Genomic DNA, 16,456 nt, shown 5'->3' on the forward strand with positions numbered 1-16,456 from the left:
GTTTTTCTGTTGCTGCTGTTGTGCTTTAAACTTTGTAAGGCAAATACATTTACCTTCTCTACTGCAGCTGACCTGTCTTCACTATTTCCATTCCATTTATTGGTAGCTGTGGTTAATGCAACTGCATTATGTAACAAGGATGGGAGTGTTTGGGGTGAAAGTTGTGTTTCTGATGGGTTTTGGTGTTGTTTTTCATTTTATTTATTTTAATTAAAATCACTTGGCAGCATGAAAATAGAAGCTAATAACGCTGTTGTTACAAACTAAAATGAGCCCTGCCCCAGAGTAGCCATCCACACAAAATCTTTTATCCAGGCAAAACAAAAACATGGTGCACTGTGGTCAAAAGACTTCATATGTTACATATGTTACAAGCAGAAACTATGTTTGGTTTAATTAATAGTTCATGTTTAGACACTTAAGTGTCAAAATACAATGTATTTGTTGATGCTTCTGAGAAGGATGTACATCCATTGTTTTCCTTCACCTTAAGGCTGCAAGAATCCAGTTCTGCTGGCTCTTAGATGTCTGAATACATTAATTTGAGAGACAAATATTTTGATTTAGCAGTATAAACCCATGGTTAAAAAAGCAAATACAGTCTTCCCAATTAAAAGTAGAAAAGACTACTGCTTCTGATAATAATTGTATACATAATGCATGATACATATGCATATTCAACACAGACTGCAAACAAAATCACAAATATAGGTTAATGTTGCAACTACCAAAATATCAGTTGTTTTTTTTCATTAAAACAGTTTTTAAAAGATATAATAGGAAAAGCAATGCAAACTGCTACCCACTAACCTGTGCCCTTCATGACAGCTTGTATTTTAGTCCATTGCATTGACCCTCTCTTCCCACAAAAATGCTGAATCCTCTATAGTAGTTGCTCAGAATTGCTGATCCCAGTTCTGTGCTGTGGGTTAGGCAGACTGGTGTGTGCTGTTCCACATGATGCCATGCTCCAAACAAGAAAAGGATGACATGATGACATATGAGTAGTATTACATGATCATAAAGATAAAATATGCTTTTTTTAAAAAAATAAAGATGATAACAAAACGGTATTCAGCTTATGTTTCTAGAAGTGACAGTTTCCTTACTGATTGCTTTGGATAGGCTGGACTTCTGTATTTCCTTGTTTTCAGCATTGGTGGTGGTAGGTGCCTTGCAAAGTCTTCTTATTAGCCATCAATTTGATGAGGATGTACAGATGTCCTGTTTGCAAAAGTCTAAAATGCCTACAAACCAGTAAGACAATACATACTTAAAGATGCTGTCAGCTGTGAAAATTACAAGTTCTCCAGCTACTATTCACTGGAACAGAACAGATGTCAAATTCCCTTTTTGAATTTCAGTTCTTTAACAACTTCTAGACTTGCAGACGTCTAATTCACTGCATAATCTTTATTTACTTCTGTACAGATTTTCAGATCCCAAAACAGCTTGACCCTGACTTACAGGTAGGGTCAGTTTTAATGACAGCTAAATGTACACTTCATACAAGAAAATAATGAAAAAGCTGTCAGTAAGCATATAAAGGTTTTGATATTGAGTTCTTTAGAGTGCTTTTTAGTGCACTCTTTAAAACTGAAATTATTTGGCTTGCTTTGAGGTTAATTTAAGAGTTAAATATAAGAATTCTTATCTTTTTCCCCAAGCTTGTCATACCCTAATGAACATTATATTCCCTTATCCCAAAGCTGATCATTGGAGTAGAAGGGAAAAAAAAAAAATCAGTGGGAGTAAAGCAATCTTACAGCAGTAACCTTGTATTTGCTCTAACCTGTACTGTTTATTCCACTCCTGCAGAGCTCCAGTTTCAGCGCTTAGGAATGGGGGTTGTAAGAGGCTCTAAAGGAGCTCCAAACACTGTACTCCTTTTACTAACAGGCTTATGTGGAATGTACCTCTCTGTTCAAAGTAAACAAAAGGGCGATATCTATGCACAGAAGATCTCCTGCTTTGCATTTTTGTCTCAGAACGAAGAACTAGACTTTACCTGCAGGTGTACAATTAAACACTGATTCTGCCAGCTGAAAGAAAGGCACTCCAAGAATTTCCTGATAGCTCATGTGACTTGCACGAACAAGGTACTGAGTAGTATCTTTGAAAAGCAGATCACTTTCACCATACTTCTGTGACTGAAAAAGATGGAATTCAGAATCCAGCTTGGTTCCCAAAAATTCCTAAACAGAAAAGAAATAAGTTCTGCAAATTGGATTATAAATAACAAGGTTAAGGTAGTGGCCATCAGTTTTATAGCAGAATCCAGAGAAAAAAAAATGTACTTTCACCTAGCACTATTCATTATTACTTCAAAAAGATGCAGTTCTATAGTGGCTTATTTCTCAGCAAAAGTATGATTATTTCAGAATGGCAACCGGTGCCCTTTAGAGAATCCAAATAATTATTTTCTCAACCTTCTATGAAAATTTTTAATTATTTCATATCAGACCTGAAGACACTATACAGTATATAAAGCTCTTGATCTTGAAAAGGTTTTCAGAAGTTGCACATAAAAAGTGATAACATACTAACCTTTTCCCCATTATCTGCCTTACCTGGGATTTCATTAGGAAGTCATAGATTTTAGTGACAGTGACTGGCCGAGTCATGACCGTGCTGGGGGGAATAGGGCCAAGGTTGCAGCCTGCCCATTCTGTGACTGCAGCACGCGTTCCATCCGGACACAAGAGTTCAAAGTCAATAGGCGTATAACCTTTAGCCCAACCAGAGCTATCCAGATCTGAAAAGAAGATGAAGTGAAAGAAAATCATTTTGAAAAACAAAAGCAGGAGACAGCGTGACTCTCATGCAGTTTTAAAAATTTAGAGGAAGAAATTGAGTGAATATGTTCACAAATATGCAGCATCCTACACGTTCATTTATTGAGAGTGCATAAGGAGCAGCTCAGTGTTTTCACTGAGGAAACAGGTTAGTGAACTGAAGCTGCACCTATCTTATAAAAACTAGAGTAAAATCAAGGCATACAAACAGCTCATCATGCTTCATTTTCATCTGTAATCAGATCACTTCCTGAAAACAAAGCAATTTGGCCTGCGTGTCTTTGCTTCCCAAAATAAACTGTTAATTGCTGCATGAACTCCTGTGCATTTCCAGGTTCTTATTCCTCTACTTGATTTTAGAGAGATTTCTCTCCTAAAAGGATCTCTTCTCCCGCTACTGAGACTGCTTAAAGTTGAATTTCAGTGTATTTTATCAGACTGAATAAAATGGGGATTCCCTTTATTCTCATCTCTATGAAAAGGTAGCACATTGGCTGTTAGACCAGTAGGAGTAATTTAAGAGATTGGTAGGATTTCAGCTACTGTAACCAAAACCACTTTGATCAACAAAATCCAGTAGCTTGACTGTTGCAAAGATCAGTATTTCCCAGAAGAAATTAACCATTTCACACTATAGTAACAATATTGTTTTAGAAACTGAAAGACAAAACAGTTTGCTGTATTTTTACCTACTAAGCTATCTGGACTGTTTATTCCATAAGTGCTTGTGAAACAACATGAGGAAGTTACTGTGTCACAATGAAGTTGTAGAACATCTCCCAGCACAAATAGCCCATGGTGTCTCTCTATTTGCTATTTTCATTCTTGAGAATGACTACAGATAATGGGTACATGCACTGTAGATGCCTATGGATGAAGATCTGGTGGGAACAGTTGCTTACTTTTCAAAGCTTTGAGTTTTCCAAAAACTAGTGCAGACTCCAAAGATGATTTCCTCTCCCACCCCCAACACACACCTTGATCTCTGCACTCAATGATTCCTCCTCCTTCCTCTCTGAAACAGAACACTATCTGAATTTTGAGCTTTACTGCAACATGTACAGGCAGGAAAGTTCTTGCAGTTTTCCAGTCACAAACACAACTTCATGGACCTAGATTAAACCTGTAAAAGCTGATCAGGAGTCATAGTCACAGTGTGGGAAGTAACTAACGCTAACAAACGTTCTCAAATGACATGAGAATATCCGCATCTCACTCTCTATGTTCCGGAGTAGGTTTGAATGCTCCAGAAAAGCTACATCTCCAAAGCTTCTTCCACTGGGATTGCCAACTAAGCACCTAGTGCAGGGAAAAGAAAAAAAAAAAAGTTATCAGAGACAGCCATTACAAGATACCTTACATCTTTGGAAGCAGTGTCTTGCTCTGGAAATGGTGTCATGACTGTTTTAAAATCACAAGCCATAGAAACTGCAGCCAAAACAAAATATACGCTAGCCATACTAATACAGACATTTGCTAATAAAAAAAAAATAAAAATAAAAAAATCCTAAGAAAACCACCAGCAAAATAATAAGCCATTTCTGGCTATTGCTCTGCCTTTCTTATTCAGAAGAAGAGAGTTACCTGAGAGCTCCCATATTGCCATAGTAACGTTCGTTGTGACTTGCAGTGCATCTGCTAGATACTCGAGCTCCTTCCACCTCACTGTCTCCAACACATACTTTGCACAGGTTTCCATCTGCTCCTGGCATGCAGCCCTTCCAAAAGTAATTCTGGTAAACTGAATAGAGAAAACTTAGGTGAGATTAGGGCAAGGTATTCCAACGCCTCTTCTTCCATGGAGAAAAAGAAAAAAAAAAAAAGGAATTGGATTCCAATCTAATAACGGGTAAGAAGAGGCCTAAATAGTATGAAGAATCACACACATAACAGGAACTGCTTCAACACCTTCTGAGAGTGCAATCATCACTTGCTGGCCAAATCCCTAATTAACTTTTTCTTGGGTAAAGTAGCAAAATATTAGAACTAAGCAACCCAAGAAAGCAAAAGAAGCTGCAGAGTAAGAGGCTGTTAACTAGATCGTAATGGAGGTGGCAACATCCCTATTCATACTTAACTCTTGGAAGCATTAATTAGCAACTTGAAGAACAGCACATTTTTCCTGAAGCTTGAAGGACAGAGAGAGGAGACCATTATCCTGCAGGTTTTGGAGCACCCACACAGATAATCAAAGCTGAGCACAAGACAGCAGGATCAAGACACAAGGCAGTGTGTTAAAAGCACAAGGGGAAGAAGAGTTTCTATTACAACAGCATTCAATACCATTAAGATAAACCTAACCCATAACTTTTTACATCCAAAACACAGACAAACCGACTTGAGTTAGTCAACCAGATGATTTAATCAAAAGAGACAAAGAAACTGACTGACTTTCATCAGACAGACACACCGAGCTCTAGGGGTGTCTGTTGATTATCCTCCCTTTTTGCATGTAGACATTGATACAACTATTGTTTATGGTGCATCACTTACTAAGGAATATCACGTAGTCTAAGAGAAATCCACTACTAAAGAGCTCTGTACAAGAACACTTCAGAGCAAAGATGATTATCTTCAGTGATATGCAAGAACAAAGTCCTTCTTCTCTGTCCTCATGGACCCATTTCCTTTTTACTCCCAAATTTTGGGTTTCAGACTTCCCTGGTCTACTCAACAGATACACCAGAGCAGCCCTTACCAGACCCAATGTCACAGCTCTCAGTAACATTCTCCAGAGCTCCCACTGTGTATCTGGACAGAAGTAACCATCCTCCAGGACTATACACGTGGCTGTGGCATGATCGCCTTCCTCGAAGGTTATGGATGTTAATCTGTTTGGCATTTTTCTTAGCTAGGGCTACAGCATAAACAGGTGACAGTGCTGTAAAACAATGACAGCAACAAGTTATATGAAGGCAACGAAGTATTCCAGACACGTAGACACCCCCTCACCCCCATCCTCCCTCCCTCATTGTGTCATGTTACTTTCACTTAATGGTAGATCATCTGCATTCTTTGCTAAGCCACAGAGCTCTTGCCCTGCTAGCCCTGCGTTGTATGTAAAGCTCCTACTGAACGTGCAAAACAATTTATTTCTGAAATGAACATGCAAATACATTCCAACATAATTCCTACAGGGAGCCTCAGGAAAATTGAAACCTTTCATCTTCCTAAAGTTCTCGCATTACCTTTGGGCTTCCGATGAAATTTCCTCATTTCCTCTGTGCTCTCAGCAGCTGGGCCACACCTCTGCTCTAGAGAGGGGAGACAACCATTAAGGATCTTGTGACTGGTGACATTCCTATTACATGACAGCACACCACCAAAAAGCTTTATAACCTTGCAATCTTCTTGAACCACATCAGCACCTCTGCCCCTTTTATAGAAGAGATATAAAACCAGACAAAATGCTACAGCCAGTTAGTGGAAGAGCTGGGTAAAGTCCTTGGACATGTGTATTGATTCCTGCTTTCATCATAAACCATCACAAATTGTTGAAATTTAACTATATTTTTATGGTGCTTTTTTGATTTGCTCCCTTCTTGCTAAGGTCACACAAGAACTTACCATAACATTCTGCAGCTACAGGCACCAGTCCACATCTCCCTGCAATGTAGACATGTGTCGCATCCAGGGTAACTGCATCAGCCTCACTACTCTGCCAACAGCATTACAGAAAATAACACAAACAGGACTTGCATGAATTGTGTAACCAAGCAGCTGCACTTCCCCACTGGCTGGAAATTCCCCTGCATAAATTCCCTCTCCTTCCCACTGGTGCCTCTAGTGTACAAGCATTCTTTCCTCTTGTTCAGATTAAACAAGGACATACGTACCCTGTATGGCCTTATCACATACTCTGACCAGAGGATCTCTCCTACCTTGATCATTTCAATGCAGTTGGTCATAGAAGTTGCCTGGACACAGACTAACGGGTCAGATTTGATGCTCAGTGCCCACTCCTCACATTTGCGAAGCTCAGCATTGCTGATGCAGCACCAGCGCACAACACTGTTGTCCAAAGAGCTCCCTGCATTAGAAGGAAGGAGCACAACGAGATCATGTCAACCATACACCAATCTGATCTTCATTGAGGGGATGTTTTAGTCTATTCACTTGTGCCTGGCAGGGAAGAATAACATGGAAAGATAACTTTTTCTTCCCTTTCTTTAGGTACAATCCTCCAGAAGGTTTCTTACCTTCATGGCCTAGTCCCTTAAGGAGAGCTACATAATCCAGGCCAAGGACATAGGCAATCTCTAGCTGCTCCTCGAGAAGTTGTAGGTGCTGAGTGTCATCTCGAAAGAGCAGGTTCCTTCCCCCAAACGCTGATGAATTGAAGAGTTCAAATCTGGCTCTTTCTTTTCCTTTTTGACCAAAGAGGCGCTAGGACAAGAACAACACTTAATTGCAGAAAATAAATTCATCCTTTCAGTGACAGGCAGCCTCATCCTCCTGTCCCTTCATACCAATGGTTTGTAACATAGCACTCAGGGTTCTAATATCCATCACACTGGGACAAAGCCCACAGGTTACCACAGCGGGTAGACAGCTACAGTCCTTAAAAGCATTATATGGCCTGCAACTCACTTCTTTTCAAGAATTTTGTCTTTCCCATATTACTTATTCAAATTTATTGGGCTGTGCTCAATGTCTTCTTCCCTAGAAGGACAACTAAGGCAGTGTGGCTGAGTGGAAAATCTTTCTGATAGATACGTGCAGTAATGGGGTGCAATATACCTTGTGTTTTATGGTCAGAAAGTACTATATGCAAAGTAGATTTGTTCAGATTGATGGTACTGGAAGAGAAGAATGCACTGAGAAGTATACTGGGAACATTGCTGCACAGCTACTGTTACATATGGGGAACACAGCTAAGATGTGTGTTAATAAGTCCACTGAAAAAAGATATATGAAGATCACTAAACAAACAAGATTTTGTACTCCAACTATCTGCTAGAGTTTGCATGACAGCACAAATCAGCCCCCTGGGTTGAATTATTCACTGTCTGTTGGACCATTTTAAGTGCATTTTAAATACTTTAAATAGTACACATTTCAAGTTCAAGTCCAAATATGTGAAAGAGAGAGAGAAAGAAATAAAGGTGAACCCTGCTTGAACTTGTGTTTCTCCCTCTGCTGCATAATTCACCTAAGTTCCAGAGCAGTATGAAAATCATTAGCTATTTTCCATTTTGTCTGTTAAGGCATCTTCCCCTTTTTTACTTATTTATTCAAAGCCTTCTACAGAAGAGCACTTTAGAGAGAAGTAAGACATCACTCCAGAAGCCAGTACAGGATCCTTCCCCAGAACAACCAATTTTGAATGCTTTGTTCACGCTAACTATAAATTTCTTGAGAAAGATGGCAAACTGGGCAGTGATCTCCACACAAAGCTGGAATAAAATCCTGAGTACAGAGATATATAGCTTATAATATCTACTCACTTGGATCATGCTAAGAAATTTGTTGGTGATCTTCTGGAAGTTGCGGCGAGTGATGATGCCACGGCCAGGCCCCCTGCCCAAGTTACAGGTGCTGTATTCGCTCAGCTCAGCAGTAGTCCCATCAGGACATAGGAGTTCATATTCCTGGTGTTCTGACTCTAAAACGACAGGACATTCGTGAATCTATGAAGTGAGACATGGCTTTTCAGCAGCCACAGAGATGAAAGGTAAAAGTTTTTTCAGAGGAGTTTGCTCAAATATTACGCTAGCAGCAGTGTACCAAGCACACCTGGAAAGATGTCTTTGACATGCTCTTCTCTAACCAAAGAGAACAACCTCAGCTAGAGTTACTCCAAAATACTCTTAAAACTGTAGCTCTCTAAACATGTTTGTTTAAAAATACTCTTCTGCAACTACAACAGCCAATCACCTTCCAAAATGTTGATACAGAGCTTGACTAAGTTTGAGTATATGGGAACTGTCCATTCTAGCAGCTCAATACACCAAAAGTTAAAAGGAATCTTAGCAGTCAGTAAAATCAACCAGCAGCTGCATCAGAGACTTTAGGCTAAAGAAATCACCTGCATAATAATGTCTGTTCCTATTCTATGTCTGCTCCCATTCTACGAATCTTCTGTGAGCAGTCATTGCTTGCTCACTTTGACTCCTTTTCCATTTCCCTCTCGAAATACCACTGAACTGCTTGCAGGGACTGAATTTTCCCAGAAACAATACAAATATAGGCACATCCCCCAAACCCCCATGCAGGAAAGAGCACAGCCAGAGGTTAAAAGGAATCTGATTTTTTAAGATTACCTGTAGCTCTCATAATTGTTAGATGATCTAAAAAGGCAACATCTGCTACTCCGTTCTTCAAGCACCTGCAGGAAGACAAATGCCACCCTATTAATATGTCACCTCACTTTTTCCCCCCCTAACCAGTACTTTTTCCCCAAAGGTAAATTCAGTGTAAGTGACAGAAAGCTTACCTGAAGGCTCCCTCAGAGTCATAGAAGGGTTCATTGCTGCTTGTCTCACAGAAGTGGTTCTTGTCTCTGACAAAGGATTTTTGACCTTGGCAGAGAGCACACAGTTGAGGAGCAGCAACACCAACCCCAGGGATGCAACTTGCATTGAAATACTCGCTGATTACTGCAGATGTAGGGGGAAAAAAATCAAATAAGAAAAAAAAAAACACAGAAGAAAAGGGGCCAAACATATCATGGATGTAATTAAAACTGTGCTGCTTTAAAATAAATTTCTCTTCAGGAAATGTGGCTTCATTGCCTAAACTTCAAATTTTAAACATTTGCTGGAAACAGTGATCAAATTTTGCTCGTTTGAAACCATCTTTGTGCCAGCTAGGTATTGCAAAGCGTTGTTCCCTGTTGTAAACAGAACAAAGATTTCCTGTTTTGGTAACATTCTCTGCCATTCTGAGAGATTACTAGAAAGAGTTCTGAAGGAAGCTAAGAGCCAGTTTCACAAACACTCCAAGAGTTTATCTCGTCAACAAAACCCTGAAGTTTCCACATAGCTCAGTTCATGCCACATCTGCCTCCATTTCAGTCACTCTTGCTGAGGGCAGGGACAAAGCTATGGCTCCTGTCACCCACCTTGGCTCAGAGGTTGTGCCTCATTCCAGGAAAGATCATTTCTTGCAAGTAGAAAGCCAAGTGGAATATTCCAGCCTGATGTCCATCTGGCTCCATTGTGGCAGCTGCGCACACCTCGTAGCCTCTGGATATCCAAAGTTCCTCGCTTGGCAACGGCCACAGCAAAAACACAATTTCCTGTGTTAGGACAAAATATGTAACAGGAATAACTAAAATCCCAATTCTGCTTCCATCTGTGCACAGATGTTCGGTTACCTCTCCAAACATGGCAAAGGAAAAAAAAAATCTTAAGCATATGAAATACAGAAACTCATACCAGGAACTTGGCTGCATACTGGCTAGATGGCACTTTGACAAACTCAGCAATAACAGTGATGTGCAAAGCAAGAATGTAAAAATCTGGATGAAAAGGTTCACAAGATCATCCAGCTCCACGATCCAATGAAAGTGCAAAGTTGCTTCTCAGGAATTTTGAATGTTTGTATCACACAGTTTTAGGTATTGTAACAGAAAGAACTCCTGTCTTCTCCTCAGAATGTGCTTACCAGACTGAAATATATCATTTCCACTATGATTTCATGGTTCTTCAGCCAAAATAAAACTCATTTCAGTTCTCATACTGTGTCCTTCTTAGTCTCTTCCTACATCCATCTGTAATTTGGTTTCTCTCTTAGTCATGTCCCTCAAGTATTTTCTCCTGTATGCTTGATTTTGGCTCTCACTTATTTATCCTCGCCTTATAAATCTGTCAATGCACGGAACGCTCAGCTGTACAAGGAATGAAGAGGAATCAATATGACAAGACTCACCACCTTGTCTCTTTATGGTGAGGAGGTGAGAATGAATTAATGACAGAAAGTGGTCTCTTAAAGAACCACTAATAAACATTCAGTCACACAAACAAAGAGAATGGTGTAAGAGCTAACGTGGATGGAATAAAACCCTTCTTATTCCCTATGAGATGTAGAATTCCAGAATACCAGTGCTGTGAGCGGGGTAGATACAGACAGTTTGTTGTTGACACAATGGTACCACAGGCAGAAAGGCTACTAGATACGAAGCACCACTGATATTTCATTCATCATTATGTGTTTTACATATACTAATCTAAGGTATATGTCATTAGTCACCTTCTTACTCCCATAAGTAAACAAAACATATAGACTTTTTTTTTCCAATAATTCTTGAGAAGCTTTGCCTTTCACTGCACAGCAATTCATTAGCCAAATCAGAAGTACAGCTTATTTTTCTGCTTTGTGAACCTACCTTGGTCATAGATCTCCTTTGCCACCACTGTCAAATCATATAGCTTTACAGCAGAGTAAACATCTCCTGCATCCAAGGTGGCAGCATCTGCTTTATTCACCTTAAAAACAAGAGCAAAGCCCCCAGAACTAGTGTGTTTACAGGGAAACAAACAGAGCAGCTTTTCAGGCAGGAACTCTGCTCTTGAAGACATTGACATATACAAGCATTTGCTTTGTTTTTAATTGAATCCCTGCTATTAAGCATAATGAAATGTTGGCAATTAAGGCTGTTACCTTCAAAAAAAACCTGTTGTTTTCCAGTAACTTCCTTTGTTGACTCGTCTTTGATCTTTCCATTCATAAATAAATAAATAAATAAACTAAAAACAAGCAAGCAAGCAAGCAAGCAAACAAGAAACACAATCCTGATGCCAACTGAAGAAAAAGGCAATCCCTTTTTCCTCCTACAGTTCCCCCAGAACCTCAAAACCTTCTCAGATTTCTCCTGGCTGTAATAACCATCTGAAAATAGAACTGAAGCCTATTAACAAGGGTCACAGGACTGAATGAAAACATGAACTAAATGATTCCCTGAACAAAGCTTTTCTGCGTTTTGTTTTCCAGGTCAGATATGGACTCCATTGAAACAACTAAAATTGAATGAAAAGAGAAACTGAAATTCTCTATCCCAATTAAATTTTAGATACACTAACGGAATTATTCTACAGCAAATGCTTGTCTTTCTTTTCCATCAGTGATTTTTTTTTCAAAGCATATAGCATTATGGAAATGTCATTTCAGTATTAATATAGAGCTTACACCTACAAATGGCCTGATGTCTAATTTTATTCAAATTAAGGATTTTCATATGAAAAAAACCTTTTGCCCTTTACTACAGGAAAGATATACTTGGAGTTAAAAACAGCAGGAAAGGAAAGGAAGAGAAAATATTAATTATAGTCAGAGTAGAACCAAAACCTGCAAGCAAGAATGCTCTGAGTAGGTTTTAATTTACTAGTTTGGGTTTGTCCATTTATTTTCAAGCAGCTTTCTACTTATTTCCTGAAAAACGCAAGGACATTAGCTGAGGTAAAACAGTATGTCTAGTAGAAAGCTCATGGATTTGATTTCTTACCTCACAAGCTACCTTGTACTTTTTCATATGTGAGATACCATCATTTCAGTAGCATTTCACTCTCCCATTAACTGTTTTCCAGTTTCTTCTTCAAAAGAGGATCTGACTCAAGTTTTAAAAATCTCTGTGAACTTACCCTGATTTTATCAATGCAGTCGTATGTATTCTGGGCTCTGATGCAAGAAATCCTAGCAAACGAGTTGATGGTAGCAACGGGCAGCACAGCTGTAAGTGCTTTGGACAGTTCAGCACACTTTCTCTGTTCTAGGTCAGAGAGGGTGCACCATCGAAATTTCTTCCCTGTAGGATAAAAAAAAGTCAATATCTGTAGGACCTAAACGTTTCCTCAGCAATGACAATGAATTTGCTGGACTTCCCTCAAAAGAGAGGTTTAGCTTCCTTAACACCCACCACAAAAGTTAGAAATTAAGGAAAATTTGGTTATTGAGAAGGAAGAATCATGTACTATGCTGAACAGAGTACTGAATAAACGTTAACAACGAAATTGTCACAATCCTACCTCTTCCAAGCAGGAAGTTAGTAAGAATTATCTTCATTTCTGGATGTCAAAGAGGTTAAATGACCAGCACAGGAACGCTCTGTAAATTTGTAGCAGAACTGGACTATTCAGTTGTCTGATCTTTTTTCAGGTGAAAACTAAGTAACCAAACAACCAAAAAGGTAGTGATAGCAGAAATAAGGGGTTAGAAAGGTGCAATTAGAAGTGGAGGAGAAGGTGAAACCTCCTTTTCCAGGGGAAGCTGGGTGCTTGCTTGGTGTAAACTGAAGATGAAGCTACATTTTAAGGGAGTGCAGACATTTCAACAAAACTTATTTTACTTTAGGCTCTGTAGTTTTTCCATCTCAGATGTGCTATGACTTATTTTATATTCTTCCTATTAAATGCCTTCTACTCTAAAATATATTCATATACATCTCAAGAAGACACTATGCATTTAAGTAGGAAAAAGTTATTACATATGAAAACAGCCTGCAGTTATGTAACTTGACAGAATCCCATACCACACACTTAAAACCAGGACTGAATGCATAGAAGAGACTGCTACTTCTCTAACATTGTCATTTCCAGATGTTTAAGCATTTGGTTTTCTAATAGTCTGTTAATATATATAAAAAAGGCTTGGAATAAATAAAATTGAATTGAAAAAATAAAATTGATCATTGAAGTTTTTATTCCTTCAAGCATAACGTCTGACAGTAATTCAGAGTGATTCCATAAAGAACCCATGGTAGTTAAAGAGAGGAGAAGCTTAAAATACACTGATTGATTTTGACAGCTCTAACGAGTACGCAGATGTCACCTACTCAAAGGAAACAAATCTTCACTGCATTGCAAAGAAACTAGTGTATCAAACTGAGACTAACAGAGTCACCATCTGCCAACAATCAAACAGTAAAAATACAGTCAAATGGAAATCACAGGCACAGTTGTAGCTGCAACTTCTTTGCACAGCAGAAAACAAAACCAAAGCTTATTTTAGAGTTTGTCTCCTAGTAACTCATCCAGAGGTCACCTTTCTCTTTCCTTCTCTGCATCAACCTTACCTGAAGACAGCAAAGTGAAGATGATTAGGACAATTACGAGAACTGCCTTCATGATTACAGCAATGCTGCAAGGATCCACTCTCTACCCGACGCTCTGCCTTCTCATACCAGGAATTCCACAGTGGTGACCAGTGCTTCTGGAAGATAACAAAGAGGCTTTAGGCATCAACAGGGATAAAATGATTTTTTTTAAAAAAATAACAACAACAAAATCACACAAACCTGTCAGAGATGGGATATCCTTGTATGAAAAGAATAAAGGGACAGTGTCCTATCCGTAACCACAGATGGAAAATATCAGTGCATTTTCTGCTTTATTATGAACAGACATAGGATGAAATGCAAGCCTCTGCTTCTGAAGTAAATTGTGCTTTTCCTGTTTCAACAGTCACCAATATGCCTTCGGGAGATAAGCAAGAATTACATCTACCTTACAAAAAGGGTATCTAAAGTTAAGTGAATTGTCCAAACAACCAAACTTCCCTCTCTACAGAATATTGAAGGGTTCTTCTTACTTTATTCTTTTTTATCTGATAAAGGTTTATCTACAGAGAAATGTTAAACAAAAAGTAAGCCTAAGCCCCCATAAGAATTCAGAACAGAACTGTGATTTTCTCAATTTTCTTGACTCTCTTCATTTCCGTTCTAGCACAACAGTTTCACACAAAATGTTTTATTTCTGTTTCCTAACACTTAGGCTAGAGTATTACCTCTTAATTACCCTAAAGCAGCCATGATTAACACAACTAGTTCTATAGCAGGAGAAATATATGTATATATGTTTAAGCAGGAGGGTGCATACTGAATTGATCTGATGAAAATATATATATATATATTGCTAATATGCTTTCATCTTTCCTTTTCAGGAGAGAATTAATCATTCCCAGAGTTCTGGAGAAAGAAAGCCTTTTTCCTAGTTTTGTTTTCCTTCTTCATCTTGTGGACCTCCTTAGTACTTTCACGGCTTTGTGTATTTTTGCCAATACTTTACCCAGATTTCTGTTGTTGCCTTAGTACTGTTCCCTGAGTGATTCACAGTCCTTATTCCCCACCTGCTTCTTCTGTGCTCATGTACATGGACTCCATTGCTCACCTCTGCTGTTTTGTAAGTTCCCTCACCAGATCTCCAGCATTTGTGATGTTCTTTCCCCTTAATCTGATCACAGAAGAAGTTCACATTTCTCACTCCTCCCTGCACTCCCTGAACAAATGTTCTCAAGCCCAAAGACCTCTGTTCTCTCACTTGCTAAAGGAACTCTTTTATTGTCCCACCCTTCAACATGGCACACTTGCACAGGTCTAGCTCAGCTCACAACCCTCTGAGAAGTATGTTTTATTCCTCAGTGAGTACAGTCTATATCATCTTTTGATATAATATATTAATAGATGTAAACATAACAAAAAAATCACTATAGAAAAGATCACACAATAGAAGTGATTCTAAAATAGTTATAGGTCCACGTATTTACTTATAATGCCAGGAAGAAGGATTAGATCAGGCCAGATCACTAATCAGTTAAGTCCATGTCAATTAAAATACACTATAAACAAGCGTGTTTTATTTAACTATACCTCAACCTCTGAATCACTCCTGAATCACCTCTGGGGAAACTTGTCTGTCAGGCCCACCTGCAGGGTACAGTTAGACATCAAAGCCAGTGGCTTTTGCAATGACTGTAACAAAACATCTGACAAGATCTATCCCACCTTTTTTGCGGTTGTACTTCCTGCCAATCCTACCATTATGTTAGCTCAGGATATACGTATATCCCAACAACTAAGTCAGCTAATATTATTAGTATCACGTGAAGGGTGCATCTGCATCTCTGTTTAACCTATACATCTTTTAAAATAACAGGCTTTTCTCTATATGTCTAAGGTACAAGATACACAAAGAGCAAGCTTCAGCTTATATATGTACTTATATATTGTTCAGTTTATAAAGATGCTGCTGTTTGTGGTGACATGAAAAAGGAAAAAGCAGTGACATGAAGATTTTGTAGACTTCACAGAGTCCTGGTCAGGAAAACAAACAATCATTAATCACAAATGTAATCAGGTCAGCTGAGAGGACCATGTCCTAAAGCACCGAGGATGTGGAAACACAATAGCAAGACTCTGGAATTCTTTTCCTACTGATTCACTGTGAAACTACCCACCTACTACCACGGTCAGAAAAAGATAATTACCAACTTCCCAGTAATGTTGCACATATGCATCTATCTAGAGATGCATCTAAGGGTGCGGAACCCAGATAATCTTCACAAAATCCCCTCTGTGGTGTTACGATACAGGCAAGCAACACCCAAGTTTGCACTACCCTGCCCAACATCTCCTCACCTGCAGGAGCAGCGCTGCCTCCCCTCGCCGATTAAACCCCATGTCCTGACACCTCCGGTGCTCCCATGTTCGGGCTCAAGCCCTCCCTTATCCCCCAGCAGCAACCCTGAGGCAGCTGAGCCCCCACAGCCTCACACTCAGCTCCCCCTGGCACAGCGCCATGCTCAAGCCATGCCTTCCCTTGGGGAACACCCTTGTCGCCCCCCCCCCAGTTCCCCTCAGGGACCAGCCTTATCCCCAAGCCCCCTTCCCCTCAGGGACCAGCCGTACACCCGCCCCCGCCACCCCCTCAGGGCAGGGCCCGCTCCCC

General features: G+C 39.5%; 1 protein-coding gene across 10 annotated transcripts in view; it reads right to left on the bottom strand.

Annotated features, from left to right (window-relative positions):
* Positions 1-610: 610 nt before the first annotated feature.
* LOC106031329 (serotransferrin-2-like) overlaps positions 611-16,456 on the bottom strand; it is a 32,251-nt gene continuing 16,405 nt past the window's right edge. The window contains exons 1-20 of one of the 10 annotated variants that reach the window (XR_010825510.1): positions 15,379-16,409; positions 14,029-14,206; positions 13,807-13,943; positions 12,377-12,540; positions 11,125-11,224; positions 9,859-10,035; positions 9,232-9,394; positions 9,059-9,123; positions 8,243-8,400; positions 6,995-7,181; positions 6,677-6,825; positions 6,363-6,453; positions 5,984-6,049; positions 5,494-5,676; positions 4,380-4,536; positions 4,012-4,094; positions 2,571-2,755; positions 2,009-2,195; positions 1,110-1,247; positions 611-968 (exon numbers count right to left, since the gene is read on the bottom strand). Coding sequence is in view for 8 of the 10 variants with exons in the window: in XM_013173678.3 (XP_013029132.3) it covers positions 1,198-1,247; positions 2,009-2,195; positions 2,571-2,755; positions 4,012-4,094; positions 4,380-4,536; positions 5,494-5,676; positions 5,984-6,049; positions 6,363-6,453; positions 6,677-6,825; positions 6,995-7,181; positions 8,243-8,400; positions 9,059-9,123; positions 9,232-9,394; positions 9,859-10,035; positions 11,125-11,224; positions 12,377-12,540; positions 13,807-13,858 (2,217 nt within the window). In the remaining 2 variants the exon portion in view is untranslated. Of the gene's footprint in view, positions 1,248-2,008; positions 2,196-2,570; positions 2,756-3,772; positions 3,919-4,011; positions 4,095-4,379; positions 4,537-5,493; positions 5,677-5,983; positions 6,050-6,362; positions 6,454-6,676; positions 6,826-6,994; positions 7,182-8,242; positions 8,401-9,058; positions 9,124-9,231; positions 9,395-9,858; positions 10,036-11,124; positions 11,225-12,376; positions 12,541-13,806; positions 13,944-14,028; positions 14,207-15,378; positions 16,410-16,456 lie in introns of those variants that run through there. The other 9 variants (XM_013173678.3, XM_013173679.3, XM_066978886.1 and 6 more) reach the window with 9 other exon arrangements.

This window comes from Anser cygnoides, chromosome 17, assembly GCF_040182565.1.
Source record: "Anser cygnoides isolate HZ-2024a breed goose chromosome 17, Taihu_goose_T2T_genome, whole genome shotgun sequence".
In the NCBI taxonomy this organism is placed as follows: Eukaryota; Metazoa; Chordata; class Aves; order Anseriformes; family Anatidae; genus Anser; species Anser cygnoides.